Below are 16,191 nucleotides of genomic sequence, written 5' to 3'. Positions count from 1 at the left end.
TCAGGGAGTTGTGTTTACTGTCTCTGAAAGGCTCACCCACTGACAGTTTGGTTACCTGACCAGGATCATTGCCTAGTACTACATTCAGTATAACCTCTCCTCTACAAAACCAAATTTCCCTCGGGATTAATAAAGTATATCTATTTATTTATCTATCTATCTAATCTACTTGTCCACAGTGTGTTGGGAATTCTTCCTGGACATACCTGACAAATTTGCCCCCATCTAAACCACTTTGATGAAGGGGGAGCCAATCAATATTAGCAAAGTTGCTTTAAAATACATGTGCATATACAGTAGTTATCTATCAGCCACAGCATTTATTATATATATTCAAAATGGGCACAATAAATACTAAATATTTCCTAATCTGACATGAAAAACTTCTGGTAAATTTTAATTTGGCATAGAAATCTCTGAATATTGTCATCTACTTGGATTATGTGCACTGTTTCTGGATGAAGTTTTTAGAAGTCAAGTCTTCCTTTCATTTAATTGGCTGTTTTTTCTTTCCCATTTAAGACTAATGTTCTTTATCGCCGGTTATGTCTCTTGTTAATTGCCAGGCTAGACTCCAGTGCATTGTTAATTGCCAGGCTAGACTCCAGTGCATTGACAGTATAAACATATTCAGCTGTCTTAAACCTGTATACCATCAAAAGGTTTTCTTCCCAATAAATTATTACAAAGTGATTTATAGTTTGTTTATTTAAGTTAGGTTAAAATAGTTGATATTTGGTGCAGGTCTGGTGTTCTGTCGTTAATGCTTTGCAGAAAGATTTTTTTACAGCTTCCATGTTGTGTTCTGTATTTGAGATGCACATCTGCTAAAAATGACTGGCTTCAAGATAACTTGGATTTAAAGTGCAAGTGTATGTATGTGAATCAATGTATTTATAAGTATGTTAAAAATGATTAAATCATCTTGTGCTGATTTATTTAAAGACATTAAAATATGCTAGTTTGTTGCAAAAAAGAATCTGCTGGACATAAACACAGATTCTGCAGATGCTGGAAAGCCAGAATAACACTCATAAAATGCTAGAGGAACTCAGCAGGTCAGGCATCTATGGAAAGAAGTAAAGAGTTTGTTTCTGGTTGAGACCCTTCAAGAATCTAGTGGAGGAACTCAGTAGGTCAAACGTCATCTGTGGGAAGAAAAGAATTGTTGACTTTTATCCTTTATGCTTACTGATGCTCCTCGAACCCCTAAGTTCCTCAAGCAAATTTATTTTTGTTCCAAACAGCTCAAAGTCTTTCAGCCCAACTCATCCATGCAGACCAAGTTGTCTCCTTAAGCTGAAAGTAATGCACTTGAGCTGCTAGCTACATTCGTATCCATTGCCAATTCATAGTTTGTTTTACTTTCAAGATTCAATTTAAGCTAAGTAGGTCTGTTATGGTACAAGTCAAAGTAGAGTTTATTGTCACATGTGGATGCAGTGAAATACAACTTACAGCAGTACTCCAGGCATAGAGCATCAGATTGAACGGCCTTCAGAAGAAAAGCATGAATTACATATTAAATAGACACAACAACTATTCTGCAACTTTCTGCATATTTGAATTGCCTTATCAGACCATGATGCAACCAAGTTCAAATTTAATTCTCATTCAATAAGACATGAAATAGCCCAATGAAGCAGGGTTCTTCTAGGGCCAAGGTGCAAAACGCATTACCCATAAAACACAGCACATAACATATATGGTTATGCTAGCAGAAAACATACAGTCACAAAAAACAACAATACAGTCCAAGCCCCTGAATGGCATGGCCTATAGAATGATGGTGCAGGGGATGTTGTTCTGATACAGATTGTTTTTCCTCGAGTGAACACCAGAGGACATCGCTAAAGAGTGGGGTCAGCCCCCAACCCAGTACGGATTCCAGCAGTGCCATTGAGTCCCCTGCTGTCTCCCACACTGCTTTGGTGTCTCCTGGGCGGCTGCAACAAGCGACCCCACCATCCGAGGGCCTAGTCCTCACAACAACCCAGGCAATGCAGCTCCCTGCTGTCAGTCTTTCCAATAACCAGTGAACCTGACTTGCAGTATTCTACGTTACAGGTGGTTGTGATCACAAGAAAAATGTCCAAGGCAATTGCTCGCACCATTTTCAGACCACACCCTGCCTTAGCACATCAACAGTATGCAACAAGTCCAGGCGACAACACATCTATGGTACAATAAGTCCAGCTCCATCACTGTCGAGCAACTCGCTGTTGGGGTAGACCTGCTGTTCTCATTAACTTGCATTGCCTTATGATTGTAGAAAAGACATGAAGGGTGAGAAATTGCACCTTTGATCGGACCTGGAGCGACTGCTATGTCCAGGTGCGCTGCCATTTTACTGAAAACCAGTCAGGGTGCTTTCAGCAATTCATAGTCATAGTCATACTTTATTGATCCCAGGGGAAATTGGTTTTCGTTACAGTTGTGCCATAAATAATTAAATAGTAATAAAACCATAAATAATTAAATAGTAATATGTAAATTATGCCAGGAAATAAGTCCGGGACCAGCCTATTGGCTCAGGGTGTCTGACCCTCCAAGGGAGGAGTTGTAAAGTTTGATGGCCACAGGCAGGAATGACTTCCTATGACGCTCTGTGTTGCATCTCGGTGGAATGAGTCTCTGGCTGAATGTACTCCTGTGCCCAACCAGTACATTATGTAGTGAATGGGAGACATTGTCCAAGATGGCATGCAACTTGGACAGTATCCTCTTTCATCTGTGGGAGGTTGTTAGTGTTCAGTGACATTTCAAACCTTCTCAACCTCTTAAGAAAGTAAAGTCACGGGCACGCTTTCTTCAACATTGCATCAATGTGCATATTAGAGGACAGGTCATCCTTAAAGCTGCTTCATTATCTCCACTGCCTATCATCCAACGCAAAATGTGCACGTGTCCGCTCTCATTCCCCTTTCTGAAGTCAACAATCAGCTCTTCAGTTTTGCTGGTATTGAATGGGTGGATATTGTTACAGCACCACTCAACCAAGTAGCTTGTAGTTAGCCGACTCATCACACCTGTGATTCATCAAACAACAGTCGTATTGTTGGCAAATTTATGGCATTGGTGCTGAGCTTAGCCACACAGTCTTCTATGCATTGAGTAAAATAAGAGACAAAGCAAGCAGTGGTGTGGTGCGCCCTGTGTTCATGGCCTGTGAGCAAAAGTTGCTTCCAATTTTCTCTGCTAAAGTCGAGTATCCATTTGCAGAGGGATACTCGACTTTTCCCATTTGTTGTTCCAGGTTTTGAAGCTTGATGAGTTTGGATTAGATGATTGTATTGTATTTGTTAAAAAAACATTGATTTATAAAATAAGTTGCCTCCAGTAAAAGAAGCGGTATTTAGCAAGTCAGTCAGTTCCTTGAGACGTTAGAAACTTCGAGTGCTCATGGAGTGTGTGCAGATTCCCTTTCTTCTGGTTAAGACTGTTCTCGTTGTAGCTACTGATTTCTAGAGCTTACTTGCTTCTATTCTTTCAAAAACACACTTTGTACATCTTTGATTACTTGTGCCATTTCTTCTGTAGATTGAGCCTCTCCAATCCTCATTTCTTACTCGCTTGTACACTGAGTGTTATCCTTTTACAAGTGGTCTAACATTTTTATCACAAATGTCAATTGCTTCAAGTTCTCTTTAGTGCTCTATATCTGTTAATCTGCTGTCTGACCCTATACTCTGGTTCGAGTACAATGCATTGTTGATGCATGATCCTGCTACATATCATGCAGATGTTCTGTCTGAGACAACCTATCTGTTTGAAACATGATACTGCAGTCTAAATGAGTGTGCTGACTTTCATATTCTGGAAGGTTTCAGCCTATTCTTTACAGTTAGCATTTTTTGATATAACTGAGCAATGTGTTTTGCTTCTGAAGGCTGATTTATACTTCTGCGTCAAATCGATGCTGTAACCTATGCGCGTTGTGAGCATTTATTCTTGTGCGTTGGTGCGTCTGCATCAATCTGCAATTCACGCACGTCATATATGCGCACACACCTGCCCGTGCAAGGTTTCGTGGTCATGGTAGTCTTTATCGAGCTAAACAAGTTTAAAGCGAGCGTCTTTTTTTGTAAAAGCAAAATGTGTCGTCCATAATTTCGGAGGTCTGTAAAGCTTTATGGAAAGCATTACAGCCAGAGTTCCTTCCCTGCCCTTCAGTCGCCCGATGCTACCAAGCGGACTAGTCACAGCTGTTGCGTTCTGCGTTGTCGTGACGCGTAGTTACATTTTGGGAGAGGTGCGCGTCCGGCTACGGCTAGGGATCCGCGTAGGCACTGCGTAGGGTTCACGGCTACGCCATACCTACGGCGTCAATTTGACACAGAAATATAAATCAGCCTTTAGTTTTGCACCATTTTAATGCAGAGTTAATATCTGCTGTCTTTTCATTTACTATTTTTACAATATCTGTCATCATTATCAAACATTAAGACATTATAACATGTTAAGATAGGCTAGTATATCTAAAAACAGCATAATTATTTTTTGGAGCTACTTACCAAAATAGCAGAAGTCATTCGGAAACAAGAGAAAATCTGCAGATGCTGAAAATCCAAGTAATGCTGGAGGAACTCAGCAAGCCAGGCAGCATCTATGGAAAAGAGAACAGTCGATGTTTCCGCCAAAACCCTTCGGCCCTCTTTTGTTTAGCAACAATAACAAGGTCACGATTCTGATGTAAAATGACAATTACCAATTTTTTACCAGTAGATCCTTTTGTACAACATCCTATAAGGATGGAGGAGAAACTAAATTGTGTAGAAAGTAAATCACTTGATTTGTGAAGTTACTTAAATTGTTAAGTTTGATAAATAGAGAATAATTATTTACAAATGTTTTGACTTATTTTATATACAGAGACCAGAAGAAGATTCCGATCACTCGCCGTCTGTTCAAGATCTGGTACGTATTCTTAACGACCGATCAGAATACATCCGGCATTTGGAGGCAGAGGTCAAACTTTTCAAGGTTGGTTCCAGTGTACTTATTTCTCAAATAAGTTAATAATGAAATGTTAGCTCTTTGTACTTTTAATTAAAAATAATTTTTCTTCTCGCCGAAACAATATAGCAAAGTAATAATGTATTCCTACTATCCTTGTGTGCCAGATTAAATTTTAGGCACTTCTACAGTCAGTATCTATTAAATGAACAAACAGGGGAAAAAGCAAAAGAAGCTATCCTTTCTTCCCTATTTTCGTTAAGAATTCAGAAGGATTTTGCCCTTTTCCCAAATATAAAACCTTCTTCAAATTTGCAACCCATTTTAAATTTTTCTGTTGACTTGATATCTATTCTATAGTTCAGTCAATTTGAATGTGAAGATATGGGGCCAGAAACTCAATTTTGCTTACACTGAATTGTTGCTGAACAAGAGATTTGTTCCATTTTGTTACGGGCAGAGATGTACATTGTGAAATAAATTATGTATTTATACAACACCAATTGTGACCTTTGTATTACCCCTTACTAACCACTGGTAATATCCACAGGTCCAGAAAATTGTTCAGATTACCTCTGAATTTGCTACTCCACTTTACAGAACGAAATGTTGACAAAGGTGAAACACACACATGTGGTGCAATTCAGGGTGTGACGAAAGTCTAGGCTACAATACCAGTCAAGGAATTTAGCTAGGGAGGTACATGGACCAAGATGAAAATGAGTTTAACATGTGCATGCTGTTAAGATTGTGCCCATGGCCTATAGCACTTAGCCATTGATACCCCAATTCACATTCACTTCCAGCCATTCCTGCAATGTCACAAAGACTTATTATTATATATTAAATAATATATTTTTATAAGGGATTGTGATATTCAATCACATCTACAGCAACAGGCAAGATGTGGCTGCTTTGTGGTCACAGATTTGCTCACTAGTTTCCCAATTATAAAGATGGCATTATTTTCATATGTAAATCTCTTAGTTGTATTACACTGCTCTGATGCCTTGATCTGCTTTGGACCAAGCAAGTACCTAAATGTGTATCCTTGTTACCTTGTCCATGAACATAATGTTTTACACTTGTCATTTCGAAGACCCAAATGATTCCACTTGTCCGATGACCTTTTAGAGGGAAGTACCACAATGATGTACAGTATTTGATAGTTGCATTCATTAGTTCAAATCCAACACTGTGCATTGGTAGTTAGCAGGCATGTGATTGGCAGAAAGGTCACGGGGGAAAAAAGCTCTTGCCTTACCCTCTCACAGTTTGTCTCAGAGTCAGCTGATGGACACAATGGCCACGATTCTATACTGAGCCACACATGTTATTATAAATGATTGAAAATCCACCTGGGACAATCCTCCCACTGGGTGCTTCCGTGAGCTGCTTACAAGTAGTTCTTATTCTTTCAAGCACATTCTTGACATGCCATCATTAACCTACACTAAACTCAGTGGCGGTGCCAGAGGTTTTTTCTTGCTGGTGCTACAGTGGGGCTGAAGTATTCAGTGATGGTGCTGAGGGATGTACCCTATGGTAATATGTATTCGCAAGGCCAGACGCGTGGCATTCAAAAGTCAGTTTCAAGCATTATATGCCTACTATGAATGCCTCTGTTGATTCACAAGCAACAGCAATTGTTAGATATAATATAGAAGTGAACTGTGACAGTGTCAACAGCGTTGGAGACAACCCGGGCCACACAGAGCATAAATAAACAAACCAACAGAGTCCGACCCACAGCGCACAACGTGAATCACACACCAATCCCGCAATCAGCGTCAAATGCCTACTTTTCGACTGAAAAACACACTAACCCACAATGTCCACTGTTATTCGCATTACATAGATCGACAATGCCAAAAGATACACCGTTATTAAAGTCAAATAAGGCAAACAACAGATGCAAGGCTTTACCAGGAGTTGGATAAATCGTACTCTGACCCTGCAATACCTCAATTAATTCAGCTACTTAATTTAAAACAAAAATCAACAGGATCACCGCTTGGAAATCTAAGCAAAACCAGTAGGCTTAATAGCAGTAAATGTAATATTTTAGGATTTGCAGGAAACATAAGGACTATGGGGTATCCACCACAAAATAATAATAATAATCAGCATTAGTCTTAGCCCAAATTTTTACAAAATCAACTGCATTGACCATTGATGTTTTCAGAGAAGCACAATCCGTCTGTTGTTGTGATTGGTGGTAAAAGCATCAATGATTTTCTGGATGTCAAGCGCTTTGGTCCTCTGGCTGTTTATGGCCAACAGGGCCAAGTTTCTGTTTCGAGCATCGCCGCTGCTATTCTTTAGGTAGTTTTTGAGGCATCTGAGGCAAGAAAAACTCCGTTTGCATGAGGCAGATGTCACGGGTAGAGTCAGTGATACGCAGATTAGTTTGTATAAATCTATAAATGCATCGCGTTAGAGTCTCATTGGAACTAGAAATTCCACTGTGTCATTCTCTGTCTGTCCTTGCCAGAGACTCAACCACAGCTCTCAGATACTCACGATTTTCTTGGACAGTCCTTGCATGCCCTTTGTCAAACATATTTCCCAATCTTGAACTGTCTGGTTTTCTCAATCTGAATTCGGCCCGCGCCTCCATAGCAAACTTATGAGCTGCACTTACATGGTGAATTTTGAAAGCTGTTGTCGCTTTCCACCAGTTGCGGAAACTGGTGACAGTGAAGGTGGACTCAGAATGGAACCCATGTCCTCCACACAGGAAATGCCTGCATGTGAGGCAGAACGTAGTATCTTTCGTGATTGAATATTCCAGTCAGTCAAACCAGCCATGAATAAAACTCCTTTGCTGATTGCCAAACTTGTTGCAAGCAGTGAAGTGTACTTTTTCAATGCTGCCTGATGGGGTCCTTTCTCAGGCTGCTGGCTAACATCGCTAACAGTATTCCCACTAGCACTAGGAGCAGCTTTATCCACGTTCTCTTCCGAATCCCACTCCGTTTCTTGTTCCTCTACTTCGCCCTCACACTCCTTCGATGAACTGCTGTCGTCCTCATCCCCACTTACTACTTTCTGCATGTCACTTTCAATTAAGACCTGCTCAGGCTGGGACGCCACTGATTCCTCTGGATGAGGTCGTTTTCTCACTAAAACTCGATCCATTTTTCACGCTGCCAAAATAATGCACGTGCCAGGCCCACGTTAGCTTGTAAAAGGTGTGTGTGTGTGTGTGACATCACCACTTTAAGTGATCTTAGATCAGCTTAACTGATCTGAGGACAGCAATGGCAAGACATTGACAACGAATTAATAAGCAGAAGTGTAGAGTAGATCTGACAGAGTTTATAACTTTATTGCTGCATGGGTGCTATGGTAATTGGGGGCGCTGTTTCACTAGATCAACTGGAGAAACAAGCTGTATTCAAAACTATACAGAGAAAGCAAAGCAATTGCAATTTGTATGTGAAATTTCAGTTAATTTCTTGGTGGTGCTACGCTGGTGCTATTGCAATTTCTGCTGGGGCTATAGCACCACCTTAGTGCTGCCCCTGACTAAACTCAATTTTCCCTCATCAAAATGTCTAAGAAAAAGCCAAATTTTCATGATTCCAATTAGGGAAGAATTACAGCAAAAAAATGGAATTAGGCATTGCAATGACATTGACTTTGAATATACTAATCGAGTAGGTTTACAGGTATACCTACTTATGAAGTAGTCTTCAATTGTCATTCCATGGGACTGATAATTATTCTATACTGCAAAAGCACAATTCCATAGCCGTTGGAAATCCAAAATAAGGAACTCCATAGAGTTGTCGACACAGCACAGCACATCATGGAACCCAGCCTTTCATCCATGGACTCTGTCTATAATTCTTGCTGCCTCAGTAAAACAGCCAGCTACCCCAGACAGTCACTCTTCTCTTCTGCCCTGCTGTTATAGTTCTGTAGTATGATAAAATGGGCTCTTGACCTGACAGTCTATCTTGTTGTGATCTTGCACCTCATTGTTTACCTGCACTGCACTTTCTCTGCAACTGTTACCCTTTATTCTGTTATTGCTTCACCTTGTTCTATCTCAATTCACTGTGTAATGATTTGATCCATATCAATAGTATGCAAGACTAGTTTTTCAATGTATCTTGCTACATGTAATGATAATATTCCAATTCCAAATAACTGTTCTTGATTCATCTTCAAAGGAAGAAATAGTTATTATATCAGGTTAGTATCTTTTACAAGAAATGGTCCACTTGTGTTTTGAGCATTTTTATGTTTTAAATCTATTATAGGTTATTTATATCAACTCATTGTGTGGCAGATTAGTGCAACGGTGTGAATTATCCAGGTGTGAATAATGAGACAAGCTCGTAGGAGCAGCTAGGTGGACTGGATGGGAGGAAGTGACTGAGAATTTGTAAGGATGTTCTCTAATTCATTGTCTTTAAGTCTCCCATCAATACTCTGCAGCAATACTCTACTCCCATGCATGCAACCGTGTTGTTAGTGATATAACCTGAATGCTGTTGAAGAAAGGATTATAAAACAGCTGAAGAAAGGAAATTTCAGCTGGATGCATGAAGCTTTCGTTAATGTCAGTAGACAAAACCCTTCATAGCCTACAGCCTTTAATTGCTTCTTGAATGTGTGTCTTGCTAGAGCCCCTCTGAGATGTTTTCCACCAAGAAATGCTGAGACTGTATTCCAGATGGACCAGCATCTAAAAATAATAATAAAAACAGGAAATGGTGGAAACACACAGCAGGTCAGGCAGCAGCTGTGAAAAGAGAAACAAAGAATATTTGCAAAATAGTAATTATGTTTCTTTTCACCAACGATAATTGATGTGAGATTTTCACTTTTTTAAATTTCATAGTTCCAGCATCTGTAGTATTCATCTACTCAAAAAGTAATGAGTTAATTTTCTTGATCTCCTAGCCTGAAACAAGAATTTGGAGAGATGACACAGCTTGCACACATACTTCAGTGATAGTTGTGCAACACAGAAACAAATGCTTTAGCTATCACAACAATGACTACTTTTTGCCTATTTACATTAATCTATTTACCCACATCAACTCTGTAATGTTCAATACCTTGCCTGTTTAAATGCCTTTTTAATGTCTCCTAAATATAGTGATTGTATTTGACTCCTGATGTATCTCCTTTGCACTCTGTCCAGCACTGCTGCATACTTAATGTGTTGACCTGAACTGCACATGTTACTTCAACTGCAATCTAATCAATGTTTTGTAGAGTTGACCCATGATGTCCCTACTTTTTTATTCTGCCCCAACCTACGAAGGGAAGCATGTCATAAGCATCCTTCTGTACCCTATCCAACTGTGACTTAATTTCTTGTGATTGGAACTACGACCAACATAGGAAGTTAGGTTACTGCTATGAAACTGTAGCTGAACTGCATCTATGTTTGGTAATAACCTTGGCAAAAACACAAAGGAACAACTGTCTAAACCCATTTGTTATTTCACACATGCTTGTTACCAGATGCAAAATTTCCTTGTTGTATATTTAAAGGGCTTGAATTTTTCAGTTTTGATTTATGGTTCAGTTTCTGGGTACTTTTTTTAGTTATTGCTTATTGCAAAATCAGTTACTTTCAGTTATTGTAAAAAAAACTTTGGATAAATGGATCAACTATGATAAATTGCTAATCATAAATAATATATCCTCTTGACATCTACATTTATCTAGGTTTTTTTCCCACTGTCTGGTTTCCTGATTAATGTCCATGACTATTTATATTACCAAAAACTAATGACATTTATCATTAGTCTGAGAAAAATATTTGCCATTTTGACATTTACGTTCTTAAAAGTGATGGATTTCTCTTACGTTTGTGAAGGTTGGTACTTCTGCAGGCAGATATCTGAACATTTATTTCTAAACCTGCTTGAAAAAAATCATGTTCATAATGTTTTTGTTTGTATCCATGAGAAGTTAAAATGTGGGGAGTTATCATGTAGTATTGCAGCTGAGAAAAATGAGAGAGATGGGGAGGCATAACTGGAGAAGAGATGGCTTCTTAAACTGGAGAGTCTACGATGAGATGGTATTATCTCATGGTGATAAATTGACCTTTAAAAATAAGGGGAAGAAACTCCTTCATTTGGGGGTTTGTGAGAAGTCATGTCTATTTAAGTTGTTGGAAGAAGTAATACACTGTGTGGTTAAAAGGTCAGCCAATGAATGAACTCTTGGATTTCCAAAAGGCATTTGATTGGGATGTTATTGCAAAGTAAAAGCCATAAGACTATAATATATAGGCCATTTGGCTCGTCATGTTTTCTTTGCCATTTCAACATGGGTGATCCGTTTTCCCTCTCAGCTGCAATCTCCTGCCTTCTCCCCATATCCCTTTATGCCTTGACTAATTAAAATCTATCAATCTCTGTCTTAAATTTACCCAATGACTTGGCTTCCACAACCTCCTGTGGTAATGGATTCCACAGATTTCACCACTCTCTAACTAAAGAAATTCCTCATCTCTGTTCTAAAAGGACACTCCTCTATTTTTAGGCTATGTGCTCTGTCTCAGACACTCCCACCATAGGAAACATCCTCTCCATATCCACTCTATCAAAACTTCCACCATTCAATGGGTTTCAATGAGGTCACCCCTCATTTTTCTGTTTTCCAGTGAGCACAGGCCCAGAATCATCAAACACTCTTCATATGGCAAGTCTTTCAATCCTGGAATAATTTATGTGAACCTCCTTTGAACGTTCTTCAATGTCAGCACTATCCTTTGTTACAGGGGTCCCCAAGCTTTTTTGCATTGCGGACCGGCCGACCCCGGGGAAGTGGGGAGGGCTAGGGTTGCCAACAGGATAGAGTAGTAGTCAAATAGGTTGTGTTTACCCCGAGAAAGACTACAATGGCCATGAAACCTTGCGCGGCACCAGTGCACATGCGGGTACGTGCTGATTTTTTTTTTCCTGTTTTTAGAGATTCTGTTTGGGAGGGGGGGGAGGAGTGTTACTCACGACCAGAATATTGGTGCTAAGTGGCTAATACACTCAATTTTGTTTCTAAAAGGGTTTATCTAAAGAATTTAATATTAAACACAATGCATATTTTCCTCGCATGAATATAGTGCTAAGTCAATTATCAGGGGAGGACAGGGGAGCTTGAAATAAGTGTTGAACGAAATTCCAGTAGAAGTGGTAGAGGCAGGTTCGATATTATCATTTAAAGAAAAATTGGATAGGTATATGGACAGGAAAGGAATGGAGGGTTATGGGCTGAGTGCAGATCGGTGGGACTAGGTGAGAATAGCGTTCAGCACGAACTAGAAGGGCAGAGGTGGCCCGTTTCCGTGCTGTAATTGTTATATGTTTGTATAAGTCAATAGCATCATAACATTTTATGTAACATTTGGAGATTAAACACACAGCACATATTTTCCCCGTATGAACATATAAAATCATTGCAGCACACTAATATCGCTGAATCAGTGGGAGCCCTGGGCCGAATACTTGTTTTCCTGCAACAAGGCGGTCCTATCGAGGGGTGATGGGAGACAGCGATACTCGAAGGGGGGATCCTTATGTCCAGTCTATTCTGCAATTTAGTTTTTGTTGCATTCATTGTAGAGATATGTTGGAAATGGAAGCAACGTTTTCAGTGCTTTCGTGGCTATCTCAGGATATTTAGCCTTGACTTTGATCTGGAATACCAGCAGAGATGTTATGTCAAACATACTTTTCAGCCCACCATCATTTGCAAGCTCGAGGAGTTGATCTCCTTCCCGCGCTGACATGGATGACGCGTGGGTAATGACCTCGCGTGTGTAATGACCGCGCGTGTGTTCAAGCTCAACAATGGGCGTGACAGGGAATGAGGAAAGGTGCAGCTGACTCCTATCGCCGAATCATATCGTTTCCTCGCGGCCCGTACCAGTCCGCGGCCCAGTGGTTGGGGACCGCTGCTTTATTAGATAAGCAGCTCAGAACTGCTCACAATACTCCAAGTGAGGCCTCACCAGTGCTTTATCAAGTTTCAACCTTGCATACTTGCTTTTATACACTAGTCCTCTTAAAATGAATGCTTACGTTGTTTTCGCCTTCCTCACCATAGTCTCAAGCTGCAATTAACCTTTAGGGAATCCTGCACAAGGACTCCCAAGTCCCTTTGCACCTCAGATTTTTGAATTTTCTCTCTATTTTGAAAATAGTCTACACTTTCTTCCAAAGTGCATGACCATACACTTCCCAATACTGTATTCCATCTGCCACTTCTTTACACATTCTCCTAATCTGTCTAAATCCTTCTGCAGTCTATCAACATCCTCACCTATCTTCATATCGTCTGCAAACTTTGCTACAAAGCAATCCATTCCATCACCCAAGTTATTGACATAGAACATAAAAAGCAGTCCCAACCAAGACCCCTGTGGAATACCAACCAGAAAAGGGTCCCTTTCTTCCCACTCTTTGCATCCTGCCAATCAGCCAATGCTTTATCCATGCTCATATCTTTCCTGCAATACCAGTTGCTCTTAACTTGATAAGCAGCTTCATGAGTGGCTCCTTGTCAAAGGCCTTTGGAAAATCCAAGTGCACAATATCTACTGATTCTCCTTTGTCCTCTGTGTTATTTCCCCAGAGAATTCCAACAGACTTGTCAAGCAAGATTTTCCCTTGAGGAAAGTGTGCTGACTTTGGCCTATTTTATCATGTGCCTCCAAGTACCTCGAAACCACATCCTTAACAATCAGCTCTAATATTTTCCCAACTGGTGACATCATCAGACTAACTGGCTTACAATTTTCTTTCTTCTGCCACTATCCCTTCTTAAGGAGTGGAATGACATTGGCAATTTTCCATTCCTCCAGAACCATGGTAATGGAGTTGCAACGTAGGAGGTAACTTATTCATTTACCTAGATAGCAGGAAACCGCAAATATTTTTTTTTTTCATTGGCAAAACGTAACAAGCAATATGCCTCAAAAATCTGCACTGTTGCCTCCTCTTTGAATGTACAGAAGGTATGGTTACTAAATATTCTAATGATACAAAAGCTATGCAAAAAAGTAAGTTGTAGAAAGAACGAAGAAATTTTCAGTAAATGGATAGATCTGGCAACTAGAATATAATATGTGGAAATGTGAAATTGTCCATCTTGTCAGGAAAATAAAAATAGAAGCATTTCATCTAGATGGTTGGAGATTCTCAGATCTCTGTGATTCGGAGACATATGGGTTTCCCAGTGCATGATTTGCATGTAGGAATTGATGATGTTACTTATTGCTTTGGAGAATTGAAAACAAACAAGGGGAGATGGAGACTCATGTCCATAAGGGCCTTGATAACATCAGAATTGGAGTGTTGCATACAGTGTCAGTCTCCTTATTTATGGAAAAATGGTGTAGCATTGGAAATTAGACTTGTACCTGTTTTAGGTGTGTTGCCTTGGAGTTCAGAGAGTGAGAGGTGATGTAATTGAAACTTCTATGATTCTGAGTGGTCTTGACATTGTGCAGGAATATTTCCTCTTGTAGGAGTATCCAGAACTAAGAATCACTGCTTAAGATTAAGGAATTTTTCATTTAAAACAGATGAGACAGATATTTTTCTCTTGAGTCTTTGGGACAGAGTCCTTGAATGTTTTTAAAGCAGAAGCTGATAAGTACTTAATAACCAAGAAAAGGATGGAAATACAGAGTTGAGATTATAGCTAGGACAGCTATAATCCTATTAAATGATGGAGCAGTCATGGAGGCTCAGGTGACCTAATCACATTGCCAATTCATAAGAATGCATTGTAATATGTTATGTAACATCTTTCACATTTTCAGTATCTCACTAGCCAATGAAGATGTATTGTGGAGAGCATCCTAACAGGCTGCATCTCTGTCTGGTATGGGGGGTGGTGCATTTTGCTCAGAATCGAATGAAGCAATGGAAAGTTGTAAAATTAGTCAGCTAGTCTCTGTAGTATCCAAGACATTTTCAAAGAGTAATGGCTCAGAAAGGCAGCATCTTGTGCTTGTGAACCCCGGTGTAATCCCGGTCATATTTCTGCGAAAGAATGAATTTGCAGTCCAGACATTGAACTGCTTGCTGTGAGTTTGTGTCTGTTTAATGTACTGCATGAGTTCAGCCATCCCATATTGCTTGCTGTCTACATTCCACCATCCTGATGCTGTGTGTGATATGCACACTATCATCATGAGACTCCAGACTCAATACCCTAATGTTTTCATTGCAGTGTCAGGAAACTTCAACCATGTTTCTCTTTCGATAACCCTATCCACCTGTGATCAATGTGTCAAGTGTCATACAAGAGAAGATAAACATTGGATCTCCTGTATACAAATGTTAAAGATGCATACAGCTTCACAGCTCTCCCCCCACTTGGAAGATCAGATCACAACCTGGGTCACCTCATGCCCTTGCGTGAGCCCAAAGTATAGCAACAGCTAACTACTACCAAGATGGTAAAGAAATGGTCTCCAGAAGCCATTGAGGCCTTGAAGGGCTGCTTTGAGGTTACTGTCTGGAATGCGCTTTGTGAACCATATGGGGAGAACATTAATGGATTTACTGATGGCATCACTGACCACGCCAACTTCTGTGCAGACACTGTAATACCATCAAAGACTGTTTGCTGTTTCCCTAACAAAAAACCATGGTCACTAGTATTCAAATTGCTCTTCTCAACCACAAAAAGAAAGCCTTTTAGATCAGGAGAGAGGGAGGAATTGAAACGTGCAGAGGGAACCAAAGAAGAAGATCAAGGTGGCTAAAAAGGAATACAGGAGAGAGCTGGAGAACAAGCTTGGCCAGAGTAACACACGGGAGGTGTGGAGAGGCATGAAGAACATCATTGGCTTCAATCAGCCTAGTTGTAGAGCCTCGGAACACAGTCATGAATGAGTTAAACCTATTCTTCAATAGGTTTGACAATTGCTCTCCTGTACAACACCCCCTCCCCCCCCCCCCAAACACATCAGTCCTGGTGCTGAGGCACCCAATGCTCCCTCAGCGCTTCCCCTCCTCCCTCCTCCCTCCTCCAGTTCAATACGTGGTTGAACAACACAGACTACCACTGTCTACATCCCCTCATCTTCATGTGCCCTTCATCTACCATCCACACCTCCACATACCAACTGCTATCATCCCGATTTTCACCTCCCCCAGACCCCACTTACCACCAACTCCCCAATCATTATGAACCCACCTTCACTATTGAGCAGGTGAGATGGGCTCTCGGGAAACTCAGACACGTCAA

General features: G+C 40.3%; 1 protein-coding gene across 3 annotated transcripts in view; it reads left to right on the top strand.

Moving 5' to 3' along the window:
- sdccag8 (SHH signaling and ciliogenesis regulator sdccag8) overlaps positions 1–16,191 on the top strand; it is a 409,652-nt gene that overhangs the window by 19,566 nt on the left and 373,895 nt on the right. For all 3 annotated transcript variants that reach the window (XM_072264841.1, XM_072264844.1, XM_072264843.1), the window contains exon 4: positions 4,873–4,983. In XM_072264841.1, coding sequence (XP_072120942.1) covers positions 4,873–4,983 — 111 coding nt within the window. The remainder of the gene's footprint in view (positions 1–4,872; positions 4,984–16,191) is intronic.

This window comes from Mobula birostris, chromosome 8 (assembly GCF_030028105.1).
Source record: "Mobula birostris isolate sMobBir1 chromosome 8, sMobBir1.hap1, whole genome shotgun sequence".
NCBI lineage: Eukaryota > Metazoa > Chordata > Chondrichthyes > Myliobatiformes > Myliobatidae > Mobula > Mobula birostris.
Note: the sequence above shows the minus strand (reverse complement) of the source record. Positions and strands in the feature narration are given on the sequence as shown.